At 45.5% G+C, this 24,201-nt stretch overlaps 2 protein-coding genes across 4 annotated transcripts in view; one reads left to right on the top strand and one right to left on the bottom strand.

The window, feature by feature from the left end:
- Positions 1-10,379, bottom strand: part of TRPM8 (transient receptor potential cation channel subfamily M member 8) — a 107,457-nt gene extending 97,078 nt beyond the window's left edge. For all 3 annotated transcript variants that reach the window (XM_084779685.1, XM_084779687.1, XM_084779686.1), the window contains exon 1: positions 10,129-10,379. The gene's annotated coding sequence lies outside the window, so the exon portion shown is untranslated. The remainder of the gene's footprint in view (positions 1-10,128) is intronic.
- Positions 10,380-10,475: 96 nt separating this feature from the next.
- On the top strand, positions 10,476-22,014 carry HJURP (Holliday junction recognition protein). Its single transcript, XM_084779688.1, has 7 exons — positions 10,476-10,665; positions 10,754-10,820; positions 14,100-14,155; positions 16,256-16,346; positions 17,554-17,624; positions 18,941-19,019; positions 20,344-22,014. The coding sequence occupies exons 1-7, from the start codon at positions 10,570-10,572 to the stop codon at positions 21,885-21,887; spliced, it is 2,004 nt and encodes a 667-aa protein (XP_084635814.1). The 5' UTR covers positions 10,476-10,569; the 3' UTR covers positions 21,888-22,014.
- Positions 22,015-24,201: the final 2,187 nt, after the last annotated feature.

Below are 24,201 nucleotides of genomic sequence, written 5' to 3'. Positions count from 1 at the left end.
CCTTCAGTGAGTGGCTCCAATGGGGCAATTGATACCTATAACACCACAATTGGAAAGAAAGATCCTTTTGATCATTTGAGAATTAAAACCTCTGAGACACATGTCTGTCTGTGTGCCCTGTCATCTCCAGCTCCAACGTGGCAGCTTTGGTCACTTGGGGACCAGTATTGTCTTTTGTGAGGTATACTGAGCTCATGCAAAGAGAACCTTCGGAAGATTTCAGGCATTCTCAGCTTTGAAACAGTACTTATGGTCTGCTTTTATCATACCAATGAATATTTTATTTATTTTTAATTATATGTGTCTCTGTGGGGTGTGTGCCCTGGAGTGCAGTGCCCAGGGAGGCCAGAAGATGGCACAGATTTCCTAGAACAGAAGCTACATGTAGTTGTGAATACTCAACATGAGGGCTGAAACCCAGACTTGGGTCCTCTGGAAGAGAAGCCAGCACCCTTAACCACTGAGCCTTCTTTCCAGCCCCAGACAGTGAAATTTCTTTAAAAGGTAACATATTTTGGACAGCCAAATAAAGGATTAGCTAGTTGTTGCACGCTTTTCTCCAATCAGGCTCCAAATGTAAACTAAATCATTCCAGCCATCTTTCATCCTCCGTCATTCCCCCATCACCCTCACCCACAAATGATATCAGTAACACCCCCAAAATTCACCCATTTTCAGTATTTCACCTGATAATTAATTAAAACAAAGCCCAATAGCAGAAAAGGGCAAAGTAGGATAGTGCAAGGCTGTTTAGCTTTGGAAAGCTAAGAACGGTAATTTTTAAACTAGACACGCAAAGGTGTGAAACAGGACAGGGCGTACCTACAGGATAGACATACTGACAGATGCAACAGTGGCTGGTAGGTGGTTGACCAAATTAAAGATCGAAAGTTTAGTAAAACAAGAAGAAAAGAAGAGTATTTTTGATAGAATAGAATAATCATATACCAGAAGCAACTGTGTAATTCAGTAACTCTGAAGAGTGCTGTCCTTTGATGAAGGACTCCAGGGGACGACACTGTGACTCTCTTAGTTACTTTTGCTTTTGTGACCCCCTCCTACTTAAAAAGATAGGAAGGTAGACATAAAAATTACAATGTTATGTTGTATAAAGACTAAATTAATCCAGGCTGTCCTAAATCCATTTTTATTTTCAGTTTTAAACGTTGCTGAGGCTAAAGAGATGGGTTTCAGGTTAAGAGTCACTGCTCTTGCAGAGGACCCAGTTATGTCCCCCAGACCCCACACTAGGCTCTCACACACTTGTAACTCCTCTTCTGGGGGATCCCATGCCTCTGACCTCCACAGGCACTCGGGTGCATATACCCACACGGAGACACACACGTCACACACAGATCATGGAGTCTGACCTTCTGCTACCTGGCTTTCTGCAGCAGCAGGATAGCTGAACCGAATCATCTGGATGCTGATTTCACAACTGAACTCTCTGTGACCTTCGTAGACACACTCCTCTCTCTACAATGTGCATTCGAGCAAAGGCTGAGTGACAGCAAAATAGATGTTTAACACTCCCCATCCCCCACTGGAGCATAAATGGGACTCAGTGCTGCTTGGGGGAACTCGAACTAAGCAGGGATGTGGAAATTTCCTCACCCTGATCCTCAAGGCTGTCTGAAAGGTTTCTAAGAGCCTCGCGCTCCAGTGAGGAGAGCCGCAGCATTCAAAAAGCATTCCCTGCCCTAGTCATTTCAAGGTTGTGGCAAAGAAGTGTGAGGTTGTCAGACCCCTCTGGGGCAAAGTGATGCATTTGGCTCTGCGGGCAACACGGAAGGTGTGCAGTAATCACTAAAAAAGGACACAAAAAGCGGGCACTGGGAATGCAAGTATTCTGCCCTCCAAAAAGCAGAGAAGGAAAGTAATTTAGCTGAGTTCCTGTGCCCCAGGCATTTAGAAATCTCTGCCCTCGGATTTGCATTACTACTCATTTGGTTTCCATTTGCTTTTTTGGAAACTATAAAGCTAGACTCAAGAGTTACTCTCTGAAATAAGTTAGTAGTTCTTTTCAGACCTTAGAAAAGAACACAAGGTTTCAAGATGGAAATTTTAAAGGGTGCCTGCAGCCACCTCCCTCCCTCCTTGCGTCCTGGCTTGGCACGTGCCTGTCCATCCCACTCCAATCGCTGCGGTGTGACTTGGAATCAGCCCCTCTGTGGGGTTCTCAAGCCCCATGACTGCTGGCTTAGGGAATCAACATTCCCTTAACAACCAGCTTGCTGGTACCAAACACCGCCTCACTGGTATGATCTCCATCACTCTACAAAGGTGATGATGGCCATTCCCATTTTACAAATGGCATCACTGAGCCTCAGGCACAATGCCCAAAGGAGCCTTGGTTAGAGATTGCAGATTTGGGATCTCAACATAAGTCACCTCCCTCCTTCATTGGGACAATGGAAAGATCAGTATACCCGAAGTGCTTTGCATGCTCTGCTCAATGAGCATGTTACCATTATTACTAAACGGAAGTAAGTAGCCTCAGGAGCCACCAGCCAATCCAATGCTATTATCAAAGACAGAACATTCAATAAGAGCATCATGAGACTCACTGATAGCCTGAGAACTGCTCACAACGGATGCCATAGTTTGTATCTGGAATTGTCTTTAAAAGTCCATATGGAAAAGGCGGGGGGCTTTGAGCGCAGGTATCCTGGCCAGAATCTCTATGCTGTAGGCTGGGAGGACAAACCTAGCCTAAAACCCTTGCGTCGCGAGTCAGTGAGAAGGGAATGGTGAAACAGGCAGTTACGTTAAGCCGGGTAACAGTGAGGCACTAAAGCAAACAGAACAGAGCCGATGCCAAATGTGAAACTCAAACCTTGTAAATATGTGAGCCTATAAACAAATCTAGGAAGTGGTGCTGCAGAAACATGCGGGAAATAGAAAGCGCGAGATGATCTAGCCTAGAAAAATAAATGGAGGAGGCAGGAAATTTGAACTCTTGACAAATGCAGGGTTGTCTTTCTCCCCCAGCTGAGGAGAAAAGCACCCATTGGAGTCAGGACTGATGCCACCTTTTGTGAAATCTTAGTGTTGGCACACACACAAAAAAAGTCCACTTTGCATAATTCTCATTAATTTTTTTTTAAATAAGGATAAGGTACAGTAGGAGAGAAAATTCCATTCTGAGGAGAAAAGATGAGAACCATATGCTCTGCGTTCTGTTTCACATCTGTTACAGTTGAAGGAACTGTCTTCAGGCCAACTTCAAAGCCTGTTCTGCCCCTTTCCCCCAAATGCTCAGATGCTGGCTCACGGCCGTCTCTGCCTCCCCTTACAACGCTGAGTGAACGTGGCCAGTGGGTGACAGGGATAGTCCTAAAAGATCTTCCTAGAGTGGGGTAACTAACAAAAATGTAAATACACATAGAAGAGACTATACTACTTTGCACACTCATTTGGGACCAGGCATCCTCTTGGCCCCATTTTCCTTAGATCCCAAACAGTGGCTACAACTAACCAAAGGCCACCCAATACATCATGGCAGAAAGAAACTACAGTGAGTGGAGTTGTCTGTCTTAACTGATCAGAGGTAGAAAGAACTCTGTCTTACTACCAAGATGTTTGTGACATTTAGGACCGAGTCAACACACTGCAGAACAGCCTGCACAAAGAGAGTCTGTGAAGCTTAAACCTTATAGTTTTCATAGTAAATATAGCTTTAGCCACTTTTTCCATTTGAGAGTGAGAATGGCAGCAGGGCATGGTGGTGCACGCCTGCGATCCCAGTACTCGGGCAGGCGGATCGCTGTGAGTTCGAGGCCAGCCTTGTCTACAAAGTGAGTCCAGGACAGCCAAAGCTACACAGAGAAACCCTGGAAGCCCTGTCTCAAAAATAAAAAATAAAAAACCTCTAGGAGGTGAAACCTTGCTGGAGGAAATACATGGCCTATAATTGTGAGTATACAGAAAGCAAGATACCAGTTAAATGGTCAGGCAGTTACATTGCTCAGAGTACAGCTCAGAGTCACATTGTATAGGAATTTAGAACTGGACCAGTTTTACGCAAGTTTTAGCACTTAAAGTATTCTTAAGAACACGTTCATGACATGGCATAACTGTAGTTCAATACCTACTACAGCCCCACAATCTTGTTCTCTCTCTCCCTCCCTCTCTCCCTCCATATCTGTTTGTCTATCTGTCTGTCTGTCTGTCTCTTCCTCATTCCCTCTCTCCTTTCACTCTCACTCTCTCTGTCATCACCCGCCCCCCAATTCCTGTATGTGGATGAAAGTGTGATCACACAGCTCAGCTTCCTGCTCCAGCCACCATGCTGCCTTCTCTGCCACAATGGACTCTGTCCCTCTGGAACCGGAAGTCATAGTACACTTTTTGATCCTTAAGCTCCTTCTGTCAGGGAATTTTGTCACAGACATAGAAGAGTATCTAATACAAGGTCCATAAAAGACGAGAGAGCTCAGCCCAGCGAGATAGCTCAGCAGGTAAAGGTGCGTGCCACAGAGCCAGGTGATCTGAGTTCACTCTTCAGAACCCACACTGTGGAAGGAGAGAACTGTCTTCCCAGAGCTGCCCTCTGATCTCCACATATGAGCCAGAGAGAGCCAGTAAGCAGCACCCTTCTGTGGTTTCTGCCTTGAGATTCTGGCCTGACTTTCCTCAGTGACAGACCGTTCCCAGAAATTGTAGGTTGAAATGGACCCTTTCCTTCTCAAGTTGTTTTCAGTCAATATGGCTTATCACAGGAGTGGAGACGAAATTTGAACACCGCGGAGAACCATGGGAGGAGGAAAGAGCTGCAGAGGGATGCCAGATTAAGAAGAGAGGCGAGAGGGCAAACCTAGAACATTCCTACAGTGGATAGTTGTTTGAGGGACTAAAAAAACAGACAGAAAAGAAAAGAAATGATGTATAAACTACAGAGTGAAAGCCGATCTCAGAAAATAAAGAAGGAAGGGGGGAGGTTAGCAAGTTTTCAATTAACCTCATGCCTCCTGTTTTAAAACTATTCACACATAAGACCAGAAGGGCTGGCCTCTGTATGCTCCAGAGAAAGATGCCATGACAATTTTCAGACCCATAAATGATGGGGTTGATTAAAAATAGGCCACCCAAGTCAATCTAATCGTGTTCTATTTTTAATGTAAATTCTCCCATTGATTTTTAAAATGTGTAGCCCATTAAGGCACATTAATCGTGACCCTAGGAATGTGTTTGTGTTGCCAAAAGCCCAAGGTGAAGAAGAAAAAAGCAATTTCCCACCACATGAAGGTGGAGCATACAGATCCCCAAAGCCTTAGCCCCATTTTCCCAGGGCAGGAGAGGGGGCACACTTCTGGGTAAGGCTGGGAAGTGAGGTGCCATGAAGAATAAAACGGGGCCCAACTGCATGGAGGCAGGGTTAGAGTGTCTGCAACCTCATAGACTCACTGGGATAAAAGGACTCCAATGTCATAGGTGCAAGGGGGGGGGGGAAGCGTGTGCTATCTGTGTTCTTTATTCCGTGAATAGCACAGGCTCATATTTGCACAAACAGGCACCCGCTCTGGAAAAATATGGCTGAAGAAAGCTAATGCTAAAAATTACACCATCATTGATCTGAGTCTATCCTTAGACGTGCACACTCAAAGTGTGAAAACATATATGTTACATGCAGATGAGATGGCTGCACAATTCACTGCACAAAACAGACTGACCCCACACAGCTGGCAAGGCTTCCGTCATTGGGAGCCATCGTCAAGGGAGAGGGTGCACACCTGTTAGAGAATGTGTCCTCATACAATTTTTGTTGCTGCGCAGGCAAAGGCAGCAATCGGTTTACGAAAACCAATCGGTATGCAGATAGCAAGGCCATATCATGAAGTTTAAAGTTAACAGAGACAAGGGTCCAGGGACAGGCAATTAATTCAGTAGTGATTTAGGACAGACGTTATCACCCCCTTGTTATCTTCCAGGGTCAGGCAATAAGACCAACAGTCTATATAAACACTATCTCTCCCACTGTCTTACCCTTTGTCCTAGTTTACTGATGACTGCAAGGGAAACTCTTGCACTGCGAGCTTGCCCTTCTGTGGCCTTTAACATTTCTTTAACAATCTACATTTTCCAAAGGTTTCTGAAATTTAATTTTGTACAGGGGGGAAGGTATGTACACATGAGTGAGGGTGCCCATAGGGGTCAGAAAATGCATCTTCCAGAGTTGGGGTTACCAGTGTCTGTGAGCAGACTGACAACAGTGCTGGGAACCGAACTTGGGTCCTCTGCAAGAGCTGTACAGGGTCTTAACTGCTGATCCATCTCTCCATCCCCAACATATAGAATATATATGTTCAGAACCTCCATTTAAGACTTAAAAGCCCTATTCATTTTACATGTCAATGAATGCAGTTCTTCAAAAGTTAATGGATGAGCTGTTACCAACCCCTTCCAACGCACCCTTAGAACACCAAATATTGTGGCTAGTGGTTTGTAAATATCCCCAGGCTAAATTCCTACCAACATCTTTCATTCTTTAGAATCCAAAATGGAGACTTATGACCTTAAAGCATAAACATGTTTTGAAGGTCCTTTTTACATCATGTCATACTGACCTCTGGGAACGCTGCATAAACAAATGCTATCCTGAAGGGTTAGAAATCACTTCTTCACACCCACTCTAATATTTGTCATTATGCTAATTTCATAGGCTTTGCATGACGATTTAATTTGGCCCTTTTTAACTTTCATAAGTTAGCATACAAAGTAATAGGTTTCCTTGTGGCATCTTCACATATCATTATACCTTATTATTTTATTATTCATTCCTAGTTTAGTTTTGAGACAGAATATGCCAAGCGCATCTCATCTCTTGTTGACAATTTCTGACCTGTCCCCTATTCCCCTTAATGGCTTCCTACTCCTTTCTAGATGTTCTTATTATTAACCCTTTGTAAGATTTAATCTGTCACCAAGAAGAGACTTGATACCCTATGAGCATATACAGGGAGAGGAAGTCCCCCTCAGCCACAGTCATGGGGAGGGGAGTAAAGGGAAGAGGGGAGGGAGGGAGGAATGGGAGGATACAAGGGATGGGATAACCATTGAGATGTAATATGAATAAATTAATAAAATATAAAAAAAGATTTAATCTGTCTTTTTCATTTTGTTCTTGGACAACTAGATTTGTCTTAAGTTAGTCACTATTGTCATAAAGCAGTGTTTCATTCCAGGGGCTGGAGAGATGCCTCAGTGGCTAAGAATGCTTGATGCTCTATCGTGAGGACCAGAGTTGGATCAAATAACCACATGAAGCTGCCCACAAAGGCCTGAAATTGCGGCTCCAGGAGATCCAATGTGACCTCTGGCTTCTGTGACCAAACAGGAATGTGCACATGCACACAGGCATGCCCGCATGCACACACACACATTTTTACAAAAAAGTATTTCTGTCTTTATATTTTCCCTTTATATCCAGCATAATCACTGGAACAGCTTTCCTGACCACTTTATCCACTAAAATGACTGTGAATAACACACTTATTTCACAGAGTAGGGCCTTTAAGTAAAACAAATACAAATATCATCATTTGTAAGCCAACAAACTATTTTAACAATATAAAAGTAAAATATAATTAATTGTGTCATAGCAAGTACTTATATGTATAATATAAATGCCTAACTTCCTGTGCCATGAAAAGCATAGTGAAAAAAGAGCCTAGATATGGTTTAGTGGTCGAACACTTACCTAACATGAGTGAGCTCCTGGCTGCAATCCCCAGTACTGCCTCCTGACTCCACACAGCCCCATAGTACAAGAAAATTTGAAAATATTTAAAATGTAGTATCAGAGGTACTGATTAACACTAGGATTTGGAAACCATATTTCACGAGTATGAAGAAGAAAGGGAAATTATTTCATTGGAGGAAAAATTAGAATATTGGGCAATAGAATATCTAGACTATCAGAGTGGAGAATAAGTAGGAAGTTTGATATTTGCACAGATTATTTGGTCCTTGTTTTCCAGTCTTGTCAAAGAATGTCCCTGTGTTAATCAGAATCTGGAGTGATGAGGACATATTGGGAACATGGGTGCTGAGACTTTAGTAACAGAAAGAACATGGCACTCTGGCTTCTGTTAGAGGCAAGGAGAAGCAGAGAATGTCAGAGCCCAAGAAGACTCAGAGAAGTTGGTCCATGATTACAACAGACTAAACCTCTGAAGCTGTAAGCAAGATTTCTTTTGTATGAGTTACCTTGGCCCTAGTGTCTCTTCACAGCAATAGAACAGTGACCAAGACAATAAGTATATACTTAATAATTAACTTTCATGACAAGAATTCACATCACCATATTTGAAAACTATTTCAATAATTAACAATATATGCTTTGGAAATAGCATCAAATATTTTGAAACAATTTTATTAATAAAATACAGCAAGACCCTTGAGTTGTATACATCTTCACTAATATAATAATATTTGGGCCAATTGATCTGTTCTGTTTCATATATGTAACTGCTTCCATTGAGTCTTTTCAATAGGGCTGATCAGTACTCTGAAACCATCTCCACCTGTGTAGCTAAACTCTGAAGAGCTATTTATGCCTCTTTCCAATACAGTGGATGTGAACACTCTATCTGGAATCAAAATCATCTGTGAAGCGACAGGGTCTTGGTTATTTTCTTATCGTGATGCTAAAGTACCTAACAAAAAGCAAGTTAAGGAAGCAGCCTTCACATTCCCACATGGACCAGGGTCATGCTGGGGTAGGGAAAGATTGGATGGGGCAGCCCCCATCTGGGAAACAATCTCAAGAGAGTCGGACAATTTACAACCCTCCCAGAAGCTGAGCATCTTGAAGAGGTCTTGAAAAAGCATCTCTCTGTGCCCATTGCAAATATACTGTATGGACATCCACAGTCTGTGAGCCAGGAAGTTCCCTCCCCAAGTTTCAACAGGACATCCAAGAAAAGATTATGGGTTAGGCTGAGAAGTGGGGAGGCCCCTCAAGAGACTTCCTGGTACTCAGTAATGAATTCACTATTGAGGAGTGATTTAATCTAGCAACATAGCTAGTCTGGATGGAACACCTTTAATCCCAAACAATGAAGGTAAGTTAGTTTGTAGAAGGAAGGACCCATGTTTGAAATTGAGAGGCAGACAAAGTGATGAATCAGAGAAAGAGTTAACAGAATAGGCTATGCCCAACTCTCATAACAGAGAGGAAAGAGAGGTGACTTAAAAGGGAGCAGCACAGAGAGGGGGAAAGGAGGCAGTTTTACAGAGACAGGCTGTAGAGAGAACAAACTAGGCACAGGTGAAGACAGACGAGGCAGAGAATGAGAAGGAGCCAGAGATTAGAACAGATTGCTAGAGTTAGGTTGAGGCCAAGCAGAACAAAAAGTCAGAAGTTGAGAAAAGCCAAATAGAATCAGTCAGCTTGTAGAGGAGTTTGAATCAAAACAGCTAGCTGATTAAGCCAGCCAGCCAAAGTTCATGAGTTTATTCAACAGTAAGTCTCAGAGGCTGAAAACATTCTAGGACTAGGTTACATTGTACAGAGGCTGGAAGCTCACAGGACTCAGCGTAGGTTAGCAGGAGGTAGTAAGCTTCCAAGAGGACGATTAGGTGAGTAAAGAATACTTTTACACATTATCACCCATACAAGCACACAAACCATCCTAACCTGGGGTTCATTCCCCCAGCCCTGCAAAAAGACAGAACCCCAAAAACTTATCTGAAAATGTTCTAAAATGTCAAAATAAAGTCCTTCATAATATGGACACCAAATTACCCCGCTTAAGGAACAAGATTGTTATCAATTAAGAAACAGCCTATACACTTCCCCTTGGTGGGGAGGACTGGTGGCACTCAGAGAGTGAATAAGCAGGCTACCAAGATGAGACTTGATAGCCTATGGCCATATTCTGGGGGAGGAGGTCCCCCTTGGTCATAGGCCTAGGGGAGGGGAATAGGGTGAAAGCGGGAGGGAGGGAGGAACGGGAGGATACAAGTGATGGGTTAACAAATGAGATATGATCTGAACAAATTATAGAAAGAAAGAAAGAAAGAAAGAAAGAAAGAAAGAAAGAAAGAAAGAAAGAAAGAAAGAAAGAAAGAGCGAGCATATAATCTGAAACGGCAGAGAAAGTTGATAATCACAGATTCTGTCACCTTTATAAAGTCGGCCATGACATTTAAACGCGTTTTCCGTTGGGATTTATGAACACTGGTTTCCTGACTCCTTTCAGGGAGGATATTTGGAGCTGTCTCTCTCCCAGTCCTCCCCAAGCTGGGGAACTGGTAGCTTTTTGCCACTCAGACGCGAGCTTTGAGAGAGGCTTTGAGGAGACTCCGAACCCAGGCAACTCTCCTAGAAGCCTCTAGGGGGCGCGGGAGTGCAGCATGGAGAAGCAATGCTGACGTTCCATCGCTCCGGCGGCCCTCCCTCCCTCGTTTCCGCCGGAAGTGGCTCCCTGGGCGTGGCGGCCGGAAACCCGGGCGGGATCCGTTGCGTAAATATATTTGAAAGGGCCTATCAGCGCTGGGGGCGCCACATTCGATCTGTGCGCGGACTTGGGCGCTGCTGCGCTTTGGCGGTGAAGGGCGGTAGCCATGGACTCTGAGGGTCTGCAGGAACGCCGGCTGCTGCAGAATCTCAAGGAAAGCAGGAGACGCTTCCAGACGTACATGCAGCGGCTGATAGCGAAGGTGGGCTGGGGATGGCCGAGGCGGGGAGGGCGAGGCGAGCGGAGAATCCAGCGCTCAGGGGTCTGACCCGACTCTTCCTTCCCCGCAGTACAACCAGCCCTTTGAGGACGACCCGTTGGTGGAAATGTCCACGCTGACCTACGAGACGCCCCAGGGTACGGAGCCTTCTTCCTTGTTCGCAGTGTACTACAATAGTGGGATCTAGAATATGCAGCGCAGCACTTGTCCCCCTCCCACATAGGGACCTTGCATCTGTGTGAATTGCTGGTTTTCAAGTCGTTTCTTCTAAAGGGAATGCCTAGAGACGCAGATGCAGCCTGATTTTTAAAGTGCCTGGCGTGGATGCCCGACCTTAATTGTGTACTGTAGACTAAGAAGGGCGTAGACAGTCACAGGCTCTGCTTACGGGTGTGTTTAACAGTCACCAGAGTGCCTGTCGAGCTGTTGGAACAGCACCGAGTACTGCTCGGCGCTCATGGGCTGTGCTGTATAACTTGGACGCATCTGTTTTGGACGGTCCCGTCTCTCTGCCTCCCATAAGCCATCTTATTTAATGTTGTGGACAGCCTTAAACCTCACGGATTCTCAACTGGAGTATGTTTGTATTTGTATTTGTGTTTGTATTTGATGAGGTCAGTTCCTTCTCTGAGACTCATCCCTGACGTCTGTCTTTGTTTACTAAATAAAATCTGATCACAGGCTGTCAAGCCTGCATAGGACCCATTCTTTTGTGCAGTCTTTGCCCTTGGTCTTTTTTTGACTTTTCAAGAGACATGTTGGGTGAAATTTTTACACAGGCAGAAACTGAATAGCACTGCATCAGGTTGCTTTTGCTCTGTGTGGAAATGGGACACAGTAATATATAGAAGTCCTTAGTGTCTGTCTGTCTGTAGTCTTCTCTTTGTCCTTGTGGCTGTTCATGAAAGGGTGTCTGGGATGTTTTGGACAGTTCCATCTATCATGAATAACACTCACTTTGGTCAGTGAAAACTTGATGTCATTTATGTGAGAACAGCAGTGAGGTATCTTGAAACATTTGAGACCATCACAAGTTGGCATATAGTAGCCCTCCCTGAAAACAGGCTAGCACACAGACACCTAGGGCTGCATCTGTCATTTAATAGATGTGTCCTAGCAAGCTCGTAGCTTGGATTCATGCCACGAATCCCTCGTCCTGTTACTTATTCTGAGAGACTGTTTTTTGGCATGGCCTTTCCTAAGTTGCATCTGACCTCTCCAAGCAATATAGTGTGAACTGAATTCAGGCATAGAGTAAGGCCGAGCTGTTGCAATGATTGTGGTGGAGACAGCTGGAAAGGAATCACTTTTGTGTGTTTTCAGTTCACCTGTGCCTGCACTTGGGAGTGTTGTAGAGTTCAGTTTCAAACCTGCAATGTAAGTGCAGTTAAAGTAGATTCCACAGAGAGGGCCACTCAGCCAGAGCAGCAAAGCCTTGCTTTGACTGTGAGCCTATTAACTCAAGCATCGCTGTCTCCTGGAGAGGCTCAGTGGTACAGGGGTCAAGTGCAGTCAGACCTCCCAGAATTCCCAAGCTGACTCCACTGCATGAGCAGAGAGCCTGGGCTAGTCCTCTGAACTCTCCTCTTCCTTCCTGTGTCTGTCTCTACAGTGAACGTGGTTAAGTCTTTGTCCTGTGGGCTTTGGGGGCAGGGAGCACAGAGGTGTAGGAATTACATGCAGATGAGTTTTTGAGTACTAAGCGATATGTCCTTGGTAAAAATCTGGAGCATAGAGGGTTCTATGTAAAAAAAAATTTTTTTCTGCTTCTGTGATAATGCAGCCATCTCAAATCTCCAAACCCACCTTTTTTTTTTTTTTTAAGTAACTTGTATTTTTCCAGGAAATTTAAAAGGACTGAGTATACTGTACAAGTTCTGCTAGCTACTAAGTGATAGAGCTGTTCCAATGAACTCTGGGACCTCTCTGTACATACTCTTTTCTGCACTGTACAACTAGATTGCCCTAGGAAAGTCCGACTCCCAGGATGAGCCTGTTGCCCCATAGAAATGCTTGCTCCGTAAGATGTATATGATATATATGCCTTCCCATAAATACATATTTTAAGAGTAGTATGTGTTTGGAATGTAAGACATACTTAGCCATTCAGGTTAGTGGTAGAATTGGCTTAGCTGCTACCTTCTGGGTAGGAGAGATTGCTGTTAATGACAACTTTGTCCAACCTTAGGTTTTTGTTTTTTGGTTTTTTTTTTTGTTTTTTGTTTAATGTTTTCTTTTTTTAATTTATTTATTTATTAGTTCATTCATACTACATCTCAATTGTTATCCCATCCCTTCTATCCTCCCATTCCTCCTCCCTCCCACTTTCACCCTATTCCCCTCCACTATGACTGTAACTGAGGGGGACCTCCATCCCCTGTATATGATCATAGGGTATAAAGTCTCTTCTTGGTAGCCTGCTATCTTTCCCCTGAGTGCCAATGGGCCTCCCCGTGAAGGGGACATGGTCAGATATGGGGCACCAGAGTTCATGTGAAAGTCAGTCCCCACTCTTCACTCAACTGTGGAGAATGTCCTGTCCCTCGGCTAGATCTGGGTAGGGGTTCAATGTTTACTGTACGTATTGTCCTTGGTTGGTGTCATAGTTTGTGCAGAACCCCTGGGCCCAGATCTGCCCATCATAATGCTCTACTTGTAGGTTTCTAGGACCCTCTGGATCCTTCTATTTCCCCATTCTCTCATACTTCTCTCACCTAGAGTCCCAAGAGGATGTCCTCACATCTATCCCACTTTCCTGGTAGGTGAAGACTTTCATGAGACATGTCCCTTGGGCTAGTGTCTAGTTATAAGTGAGTATATACCATTTGAGTCTTTCTGCTTCTGAGTTAACTCACTGATTGTGATCATTTCTAGTTCAATCCATTTGTCCACAAATTTCGGGAATTCCTTGTTTTAATAGCGGAGTAGTATTCCATAGTGTAAATGTACCACAGTTTCTTTATCCATTCTTCTACGGAGGGACACTTAGGCTATTTCCATGTTCTGACTATTATGAATAAGGCTGCTATGAATATGGCTGAGCATATGTCCTTGTTGTGTGCTGGTGCGTCTTCTGGGTATATTCCAAGGAGTGGAATAGCTGGGTCTTGAGGAAGCCCTATTCCCAGTTTTCTGAGATAGGCCCCGAAAATATGGAACGCTTCACGAGTTTGCTCAGGGGCCATGCTAATCTTCTCTGTATCGTTCCAATTTTAGTATATGTACTGCCAAAGCGAACACCCAACCTCTTAGTTTTAAAAAACTTTCTCCTTCACAAAGTTGAGCAACAGCACTCTCAAAGCCTGGAAGCTTTTAGTGTGCGCCTCTTATGCCGTTCAGTTTAGTTTTCCGTCAGTGCATTATAAGCAGAAATTGAGCATTTCCGATTACTTCAGCTGTCATCTTTGTTTCCTTAGGCTTGAGAGTCTGGGGAGGAAAGCTGATAAAGGAAAGCAACAAGGAACAAACCCAGGTATTTTCTGTCAAGTTTCTGCCTTGATGCGTCATCGCTGTGGTGTGTTGACAAAACAGCTGCACTTGTAGTGTGGGTGAGCCTCCTGTTTGGAGATAAAACTGAGAAGTGTCTCTTCCATTACCTGTCTCCATATGCTACAGTTTCTCCCTCACAGTCCACGGGCCGTAACAACAGACTTCCCTGCACGGGTGCTGGACCAGCTCAGGGACCTGCAGGCTAAGCAAGGCCAGTTGGAGCTCCTTTGTTGAGTCCTTATTTCCTTTGAGAAAAAGCAATACATCTTCTCCTTCTCTATAACCAGGAAACGGTGTGGGGGGTGGGCGGAGTGTGGAATGACGCGCCCTTCTGCCTTTCTCTGCCTCTAGAAGGAGGGTCTCCTAGTGCCAGGGCTTTACAACTAGTGGTCTGATCGTGTTTTCCTGGATGGCATCAACATAGTTTGCCTTCCTGCGGTGAGACAGTGTGTGACCCTTTGCTCTGGTAATTAGTGTAAGGCTGTTTGGTCTAACTGAGTCTCAGGCAACCATGGTTGCTGGGGAAACCTGTTAACCAGAATGGAACATCAAGATTAAGGTTACACAGCATTAGTAGCAATTCTGAAGTTAAGCTTCCTTGGTGAATAGAACGCTTGTGTTAGCTAGACTGTTGTGCCATGTAATCATGGTGCCTTTTTTAGTTAATGCACCTCTTATGCTTTTAAGATATGAGGGGACTCTTGTCTTTACCTTCACAACTATAATCTAGTTGCCTTTTTGAGTATTTTGAAACAGGGTCTCACACTGTTGCCCAGGCTAACCTGGAACTCACTGTGTAACCTAGACTGGCCTCAAACTCATGATTCTTGCTTCGGCCTCCTTAATGCTGGAATTACAACCATGGTCCACAGTTTCATTTTTAAAAACTGCTGATTAGTCCCAGGGCATTTGGCCCGTGTACCTTTGTTATGAATCAAGGTTGGCATGCTTTGTCTGTAAAGATGTAAATACTTAAGGATGGCTGGCCATATGTCTGTTAATTGTTGTTCAGCTCTGTCATGAGGGAAGCCATCAGATATAGTCCATGGATTGGTTTATAGAGCCCACTGCATGGTCCTCGAGGAGCAGCCTGTCCTGGTCCTTGTGCCATTCCCCACTCCTAGAATGGTAGTCTTGGTAGCAAAAAAAAAAAAACCAAAAACCAAAAAACATTATTTACAATGTAGAAGGCCCTCTGCCTGGGGTTTGTAGAAATGCTAGAGCTATTCTTAAGGCTAGAAGTGTGGTCATGCATAGCCTGTGGTTACAGCTGGGGAACAACCCCACCCCCCAACACACACACACACACACACACACACACACACACACAATTATACTGGGGTTTATTCTTGGTGATTTCTCCCAAAGACCAAGTATTTATCCTGGCCCCAAGATTGCCAATCTGAGGACTGTGGGAGGCCCTCCATTAGGGTGGACACACTCCTCTCCACTGGTTTGTCATGGGCTCACTTTGCAGGTGCCAAACAAGCAGCAGATGTTTGCTGAGAGCTGGCTGCTTCCATGTGTGTCAAAAGTTCTGCCCTTCAGACGCTGAATGCCACAAAACTTAAGCTGAGAACTTTGAGGTCTCGGCTTGCAGTGGCGTCCAGGGGGTCAGGATTCAGTAAATTTGGTGCTGCTTGGCCACCTCAGGTTCCTGGGCCGTGGAACTAGCACCTGAAAGGACTATTGCTCACCCTGCTGGCTTCTAATCCTGCAGCCAGCTTTCTGTGTTGAATAAGCACTTGTCGGTGCCTTAGTGTTAGAAAGCAGGAGTAGCCTCCCTGGAAGAGTGGCTGTTGGCTCCACCCAGCAGGAACTGCAGTGGCCATAAACACTATAATGCATGTAAATTCCAGATCAGCCCTGTGGGCTCCTGAATACTGCTGCATTCTCTCTATGACCAGGGGAATTCTGGGAGCCTTGAGGCCCTTCGTTAAGCATATACAGGAAGATCATTGTGAATCTTCCTGTTCTCTTGTGTGTCTGCAAGGATTGTGAATGGATTGGTAAATAGTGACTTAAAATGCACTGTTACTTAATCAAGCTGGTATTTCTTGATTTTTTTTTTCTATACCCCAAGGACCCTTCTGTGACCGTGATTGACAGGTTAAGTGGGCAAGCTCCAGAAGGCAGCAAGTGTTTACAGCCCTGCACACAAGTCCTCGGAGTTGGTGAGTGTCACCTTGTTGGAGAAAGCAGCTAGGAAGAGGCCTGCCTGTCTCCACTACAGCAGTACACAGATGAGGGCTTTCGTTGTTAATGCTTTGTCTAGATTGCTAAGCAGTATCTTTAAAACCTAAGTTATAAAACTCCCTGCTATGTTCTTCTGGGTCCTTGAAAGATGGAGAGCCATGCCTGTCTGTGCACTAATGTCAACATTTAGCCAAAGTACAGAAAGGTGCTCCCCTCTGCCACCTTGGGCTCCCACTGACCAGGCGTTCTTCACCTGGTTCATTCTGGCTACAGAGTCTAGCCTTGGAACTTGGTCTGGAGCCCCGCATGGTGGTGCATGTCTTTAGGGCAAGCACTAGCAAGGCAAAGACAGGTGGGGCTCTGAGTTCAAGGCCAGCTAGGTCCATATAGTGAGTTCCAGGCCAGCCATGGCCTACATAGTCCATGTCGCAAAAAAAGTGGGCGGGGGATTGGGGGGAAGCAAACTTTTTGTATTTCCTCAAGTGAAAGTAAGGAGATGATGATGATGATGATGATGATGATGATGATGATGATGATGATTGCAGGGTTAACTGTGTTAACCCAGATCCTGACTCCACAACCTCTTAGGCCCATGCCTCCCCGACTGCTTGAAGCTGCTCAAAATGGTTCCTTGAGCGCTGCCTTGGGTGTACTCCAGGGATGTTAGTGAGCTGTAGGTTAAAGGCTCAGTTCCTCAGCCTGATTAGCCACATTCACTGTCCAGTAGCCCAGCGCCTGACTGTTAGGCAGCCAGTAGAGACTCTCATTGTCCCTGTGAGTTGGGTCTGCTGGATGAATGTCATAGAGTGTCTCACGTCAGAGGTCATCGAACTGGAGAGTCTGCTGCTCCTACTGCGTAGTCACGTGTCCTTCTGCTCAGGGCCTGGGCTACTGGCAGTCACCGGCGTAAGGGGAGCATTCTTTTTCTGAAGATTTATTTTATTTAAATTATGTGTATAAAGCATCAGATTCCCCTGGAGCTGGAGTTACAGGTGGTTGTGAGAATGCTGTGAACTGAACTCAGGTCTTCTGGAAGAGCAGTATGCCATCTTCCCACTCCAGGGAAACATTCTTGAACCAACAGTCTCTACTGTAGACACACAGTACAATGCAATACAATACAATACAATTTAAAAAAAACTGCCTATGAGATGCTTCATGCACTGAAATGTTCTCTATTTCCAGCCTCAGAAAGCAGCAGTGCGGAGACAAGCTTAGATTTGGATATACTGCTTCAAGGTGCAGAGTATTTTAAGGTAACGTGTGTGTGTGTGTGTGTGTGTGTGTGTGTGTGTGTGTGTGTGTGTGTGTGTGTGTGTATGTGTGTGTGTGTGTGTGTGTTAAGACTTGACCAGACATTAAAAACAAATTGGGGTGCTGTAAGGATTCTCTGCTGTCCTCAGAGCCTGTGAATAGATTTCAGTAATTATTTCCACACTTTTCTTGTGCTATCAGACTTTCTGTTCAGTGAATACCCCATGGCCCTAGGTAGCATCAGGGAAGTTCAGGAGATAGGAGTCATGCTGGGGGTGACTTGTCTACTGTCCTGGGATAGCTTAGACCCAGGGGGGCCAGGGACTCCAAGAGCAGCTCCAGCTCTTAGCTGCACAGTTGAGGAAGTAGCAGCCCCCACCTTTCTTGGTGCAGCCTCCTCTCCTATCCCCAGCCTGCTGCACCTGGTCTGAGGTGAGTGAAAAGGAGGCAGGAGAACGGCTGCAGGGATGGCCTCTCTCCCAGCACACATGCCCTCTGCTTCACAGCAGTTGCTTTCTCAAAGCTTTTTCTTTCTACAGCCCAGGACCACATGCCATGGGATGATGCCACCCACAGTGGGTTGGGCCCTCCTTTGCCAGTTATTAATCAAGACAGTCCCTCACAGACATGCCCACAAACCACCTGATAAAAACGCTATTTATTCAGTTGAGACTCTTCAGGTGACTATGGGCTACGTCAAGTTAATAGCTAACACTAACTAGGACAGTTGGAGTTGGAGGGGCCCCTGAAGATGTCACCTCCAGTTTCCCAAGTTCTGTCAGCATCTTTGATAGGACAAAGGGCTCCTAGTACCCTAATGGCAAATGCCTAAGGAGTAGTGTCAAGTAGCAAGCACTTCTTCCTCTCATGGTGGCCAGCTGAAGCCTGTGTTTGGGGTCCCTCAGGTACTGTCCTATGAGTGCATTGTCCTCACCTAGCACAGCATGTGTCATCCTGGCTTTTACTTGATCTGAGGAAAGGTTTGGAATTAGACCCAAGTTGATCTAGCCTCTGCTCACCATCTACAAATCCCGTGAACATTCTGACTAATCCCAGTGTGATGGTGGAAAAGATGGCAGTCAGGAAGTACTTGCCAGAAAGGTGGCTGTGGCTCTGTGGGCAGAGTTGTCATATTTTGGATCACTCCTTCACTCTGGCCTGAAGATTTACCAGCCACTGTCATGTTATGGTGCACACTAGTTTTGAAGTGGGAATAACTGACACCATCCAAGGGCAATGTGTTTTTAGGGAGAACCTAGTTCCATAAAGCTGAAGTCTGAGCATCCAAAACTCTGATGATCACTGTCTCTGATTTCAGAATGTGGAGAAGGGAGATGGAAGAGACACACTCATGACTCGGGTTCCTTCATTGACCACACCTGTTACACCAGCCCCTGGTGAGTATGAGGGAGTAATTTTACATGAACTGTGTCTTTCATCTTTGGAAACTTGAGACCCTTGACACCACCTATGATGGTGCTTCATAATAGTCTCACTGTAGCCCAGGCTATCCCACAGATTTTCTTAATGAGCTGGTTTTCCCCTGTAGTCATGATACCATTTGCTATATATCTCTTTGACCTTACTAGTTCGAACATTAAGAGTAAATAATGGCCATTTGTCTGTATGTCTTGGGTAACATGCATCATTGTTTTTTTCACTGACCCTCCCTGGCAGACATGTATGCATGCAAGCAGTATATATTTATTTGGCTCACATATGTTGTATTCCTAAATGTTTCACATGTACTTTCCAAGAACTGGGTGGTTCTCCATAAGTATAGCAAGTTTAGAATGTGGCAGAAACAATAAAATTTTACCAATTGACCCACAATGTCCTTCATAGCCTTTTTTGTCCTCTTAATAGTAGACTCACTCAGGTGGCACCCACTGCGTTTAACAGCTCCTTGAGTTGCCCTCAATGTCATCTCTCATGGAGTCACCTTCTTGAGTTGCCCTCGATGTCATCTTTCATGGAGTCACCTTCTTGAGTTGCCCTCGATGTCATCTTTCATGGAGTCACCTTCTTGAGTTGCTCCCATTGGGCCTTTTCTGTTGGATTTTACCTTTTGAAATCCATGAACAATTCGTGTAATGCAGAAGTCATAGCTGTAAGTGGCACAGGAACATGGCTTCCCAACCATCCCTCTAGAGGTCAGGGGTTAGAGCTACTTATTGGCTTTTTTGCTGTGGTGTGTGTGTCTCTCTGTCTGTCTGTCCATCTGTCTTCAGCTGCCACAGACCACAGAAGCCAGAAGAGGGTATCAGATTCCCATGAAGCTGGAGGCAAAGCCATTTGTCTGTTGCCAAGTCAGGGTGCTGGGAGCTGAGCTCTGGAGCAGCCGATGCTCTTAAACACTAAGTCATCTTTTCAGTTCCCTTTGTTGGTGTTTCTTACTGAAATGTTAATGTTGATAGAATTTTTCTAATTTTAAAGTTTTCATCTGTGTGTGTTGTGTTGGCTTTTGAGCCCACAGCCATCTCAAAGCAGTGTGAGGGAAGAAGATTCCTTTTGCAAAGCTGGGGTGAAGAGTAGAAATCTAATTTTGACTGCCAGAGTCATGTCTTCCCAGAAAAGTCCATTCCTTAACATTTCTGGGGTTTTATTTCATTTGTGCTGTTTTAAACTATCATGATTGTGATTCATGCTTAAGCTCCCTGACCTGGAGGTAGCTATGGGTGGATTGAGTCATGCTTTACTCTGACTCTGTTTTTCTCCCAGGATGCCAGGATACTATCTCCAAAAAGAGCTTTGGTCCTGAAGTGTCCACTTCATCCTCCAGAGACCAGGGTTCCTCGAACTCTTGTCCAGCAGACATGACTTTTGTGCTTAGAGATGACAGTTTCTCCTTACTAGGGACCACCAGCAACAGCTTAAGCAGCCAGTCCTTTGACGTTGATGACAGTTGCAGTGTGACAATCAGCGATCTGTATGAGGGCATGATGCATTCCATGAGTAGGCTATTGAGCTCAAAGCCGTCATGCATCATCTCCACCAAGACCCACATCAACCAGAACTGGAAGCTCAGGAGGAGGCCCTCCCTCAGGGGTTGGGCACACAAGAACAAGACATACTGTCACCAGAGCAAGCCCTTCAGGAGGAGCTCCAAGAAGAGTCCCGTGCCCTGCTCAGAGCCAGGGAAAGAGGCCAAAATATTAAGTGACCGCAAGAACTTACTGAATATTGTCCCCCACAAGACAGGCTGGAAACGGGAAAATGTTGAAAGAAGCAAACTCCAAGTCCATAAATTCAGTCCAGATTGGAAGGAGCTCCAGGTGATGCCTCAGAAGTTTTCAGACGTGAACACAGTGTGCCTTCTTGAGCGGGAAAACAGAGTGGAGGCATTACAATGGCTGATTTCACCTGTTAAAATAGTTCCCAGACCAAGAATGCGTCCAAGTCTAGCAGAGATGCAGTATAGGGAGACCGAAATCAAATTTGACAAACTTCATCAGGAATATTGCCTGCCTTCTGGGAAACTGCATCACCCAGCTGTCCCCTCAGAATCCTGGTCTACAGACGTGAACAGAAGTGGTTGTAGGAGCCTAGGCAGCCCCCAGGGCATAGAAACCCATAGGCTGAGTTTACCTTTTAACAGAGAAAAGGCAAAGTCACAGGCAGCTTTTGAAGACCCAAGTGAAATGTCTGTCAAAGCAGATAGATGTCCGCCAAGGAGCCATCTCTCTCCGTCACTGTCAGAGGACAGCCCCTTAAAAAACCCAGGCCATTTCCAGCAGATGTCTGGCCTTTTTCTTCAAGAACACAATTCTGGACCAATCAGAAAGGCAGTACTACCCAGTAAGGCGATCCTAGCACCATGGATAGGCCCTCAGGGCTGTGGGAAGAATCGCTATGATGAGATTAAAAAAGAATTTGACAGACTTTATCAGAAGTATTGCCTGATGTCACCCCAGCGGGTGAAGATGACCTCGTGTGTCAGAGTATCTCCAATGAAAGCTGGTGCAGCTGTTCCTAGTTGGATGGAGGACTTGAGAAAATTAAATCCAGACTCTCGATTCCAGAGTTCGCCGAAATTGTCAACATCTGGCCAGCGCATAAGAAGCCCCCAGCACTCACCCGCACTTGAGGCTCGCACGTCTGCATGGACTGTTAGTGCTGTTGCCAGAGACCCTCAGTTACCAACAAAGAGGCGCAAGCTGTCATACCCCCAGAATGCATACCAGGCCTCAAGCTGTCATAGCCCCCAGAGTGTGCAGACCAGGCCAAGTCTTAAGGTTCCACAGGAGCAGCAGGCCAGCTGCTAATTGGGTGTTTCTGTGTATTAGGCGTGATGTTTATGTATTGTGAGAAGCTGCTGTGAGGGACAGGATCCTAGCAGGCACTTTTCTGTTTCTCTTTCTGGAGAAGGGGTCCAGGGCATCACACTTGCTAAGCAGTTCCCAGTGCTGCTCCCTGTAGCCACTGTCCAGCCACCTCCCCTGCTCCGCATCACCCCATTGTCTCTGTCCTTTCCTGTGGGATGTTTGTGGTACCTTGGGCTTCTCCAGCCAGCCTCAGCCATTGCTGTGTCTCCTGATCATAGTCAGGGGATCCTCAATGGCATTTTTTCCCTCTCGATTTTAATTACTTGTCTCTACTCCCCACTGCCCCCTTCTTCGCCTTCCACACTTCTGCCTTTGTGGTGTGGAGCACCTCTTCTCTGGACACCCACCCATGTTTCAGGAGGACATGGTGTGAGTCATGGAGCGGGGCCTAAGAGAACCATGCTTACAGCCCTTAGTTTTAGGGGTTCTGGGTTTGGAGGTGTGGGGGTTTCATTTGGCTTTTGAGACAGAGCCTTGCATCATAGACTGGGCTGACCTAGGACTTACTGTATAGACAGTGTGGCCTTGAGTTCCTGATCCTCCTGCCTCTGCTTCCCAAATGCTGAGATTGTTTTGTTTTTTAAATTTATTTCCATGGGTAAAATACCTTGTGAACTGGACCTCCCTGGTTGAACCGCCAGGAAGGGACTCACCTAGGATCAGGCCACAGATGACACCACAAGGAGCACGGCCAAACCTGCCGAGTGACCTCTGTCCTGGGTGCCATGTTTAGAGGGTCTCTGGCTGCCTGGGGTGGCAGGTGTCCCTGGCAAGGTGCACCACTAGCAGTCTCCCTTGCTCCTCATCTTGAGCTGTTTGTCTAGCTGCCTCAGCAGTGCCTCTGTGGCCTGCTCCAAACACTGTGGAAGTGATTGTGAGAGTATAACCTGAGATCCTGATAGGACGGTGGTCTCCAAAGACCAAAGTCCAGAACCTGCATCATCACCCAGCCCGTGTCCACAGCCTTTTGCTTATGTCCCCAGCTGTTGCAGGAACACAGCTGTGTCTCCCGTCCTCCCATCTGTTCTTCCTGCTCTAGATCCACAGAAATGTTGCCACTTTGTTTTTAAACCCTGCCTTGCTGTGTAGCCTAAGCTGATCTTGACCTTGTGGTCTTCTAAGGAGCTAGGGTTATACATAATGCAACATGTGCCTGCCTTTGAAATCCTGCCTTCATGGTGCCTAGTGAAAATCTTGCTTGTACCTCAGCCTGGGCACCTCTGTCGCCTGACTACTAGAGGGGACTTTGACTTTGCAGAGTGTAGAATCAGGCTGCTTGTTATGGTAGAGTCACAGTGTCTAGAGCGTCCCTGGCACCCACAAGTTCTTTGCCACTCCCCTGGAATGTAATAGCTTGTCCTTAAGGCCTTTACCAGATTCTTTCTCTAGTTCCATCTTAAGCCACACTACACACTTTCATCTTCTGTTCCTACTTCAACTATAAATTGCTTAGAGAGGGGACCAGATCTCCATATTCAGTGACAACACAAAGGATAGTAGAAGCTGGTGCCGCCTTTGTGCTAGACCAGAGAGCCTTTTGTGTACCTTCCTCTATCCACACAAGAACCCTTTGATGACATGGGCAGGTTCTGTCTCTTAGTAAGAAGATAGTCGGCCTGCTAACTCCTAAGTTCACCCAAGTTGGGCTAAGATTTAAACCCAAAGACTTGCCCACAGGGCGCAGAGCCTGCTGGAAGAGCAGCAACTTTGTCATGGCTGCTATTGCTATAGTGTGCCTCGAGTTCTTTAACGGGATGGAATTGTCTGCATTTAGCATAAACATATGAGTGCAATGGAATAGAAGTTAGGCATCTAGTGGCTGGCTTCAAAGCACTAGTGGGATTGTGTACTGAAATTATCATTCAGGATAGAAAAGTGATTTTAGGAAATTTTTAAAATTTAAAAATCTTGCCTTGCACCCTTGCCTCTAATTCTTTTTAGATGGAGTCTTTGTCACTGTCACCTAGGCTAGCCTCAGATAACACCTTAAGCATGCAGCACCACAACTGTCTGTTCTGCCTTTGTTTGTGTGACCTGTCTGCCCTTCATGCAGCTCCGTGGCGTCTGAGGCCGTGAGAAGTGCCTGGTGTGATTCTGCAAATAAAGTTTTATAGTTAGCATTTAAAACATTGGTCAGCCCCATGGACCTGTTTGTCTCAAGTTTTTTTTTCTAATTTAGACCTACTGTCTAGAGTATGCCCCACACTTTTCTGTTTTCTTATGAAACCTACACTTGAGCCCTAGATACAGTGCT

Source organism: Acomys minous (assembly GCF_964271855.1).
Source record: "Acomys minous genome assembly, chromosome: 4".
Lineage (NCBI taxonomy): Eukaryota > Metazoa > Chordata > Mammalia > Rodentia > Muridae > Acomys > Acomys minous.
Note: the sequence above shows the minus strand (reverse complement) of the source record. Positions and strands in the feature narration are given on the sequence as shown.

Excerpts from the sequence above, each read along its gene's own strand:
- HJURP (XM_084779688.1), top strand. The coding sequence starts at position 10,570 with ATGGACTCTGAGGGTCTGCAGGAACGCCGGCTGCTGCAGAATCTCAAG. Across the intron at positions 10,666-10,753 it reads TGCAGCGGCTGATAGCGAAG|TACAACCAGCCCTTTGAGGA; the intron begins GTGGGCTGGGGA and ends CCTTCCCCGCAG. Across the intron at positions 16,347-17,553 it reads CACACAAGTCCTCGGAGTTG|CCTCAGAAAGCAGCAGTGCG; the intron begins GTGAGTGTCACC and ends CTCTATTTCCAG.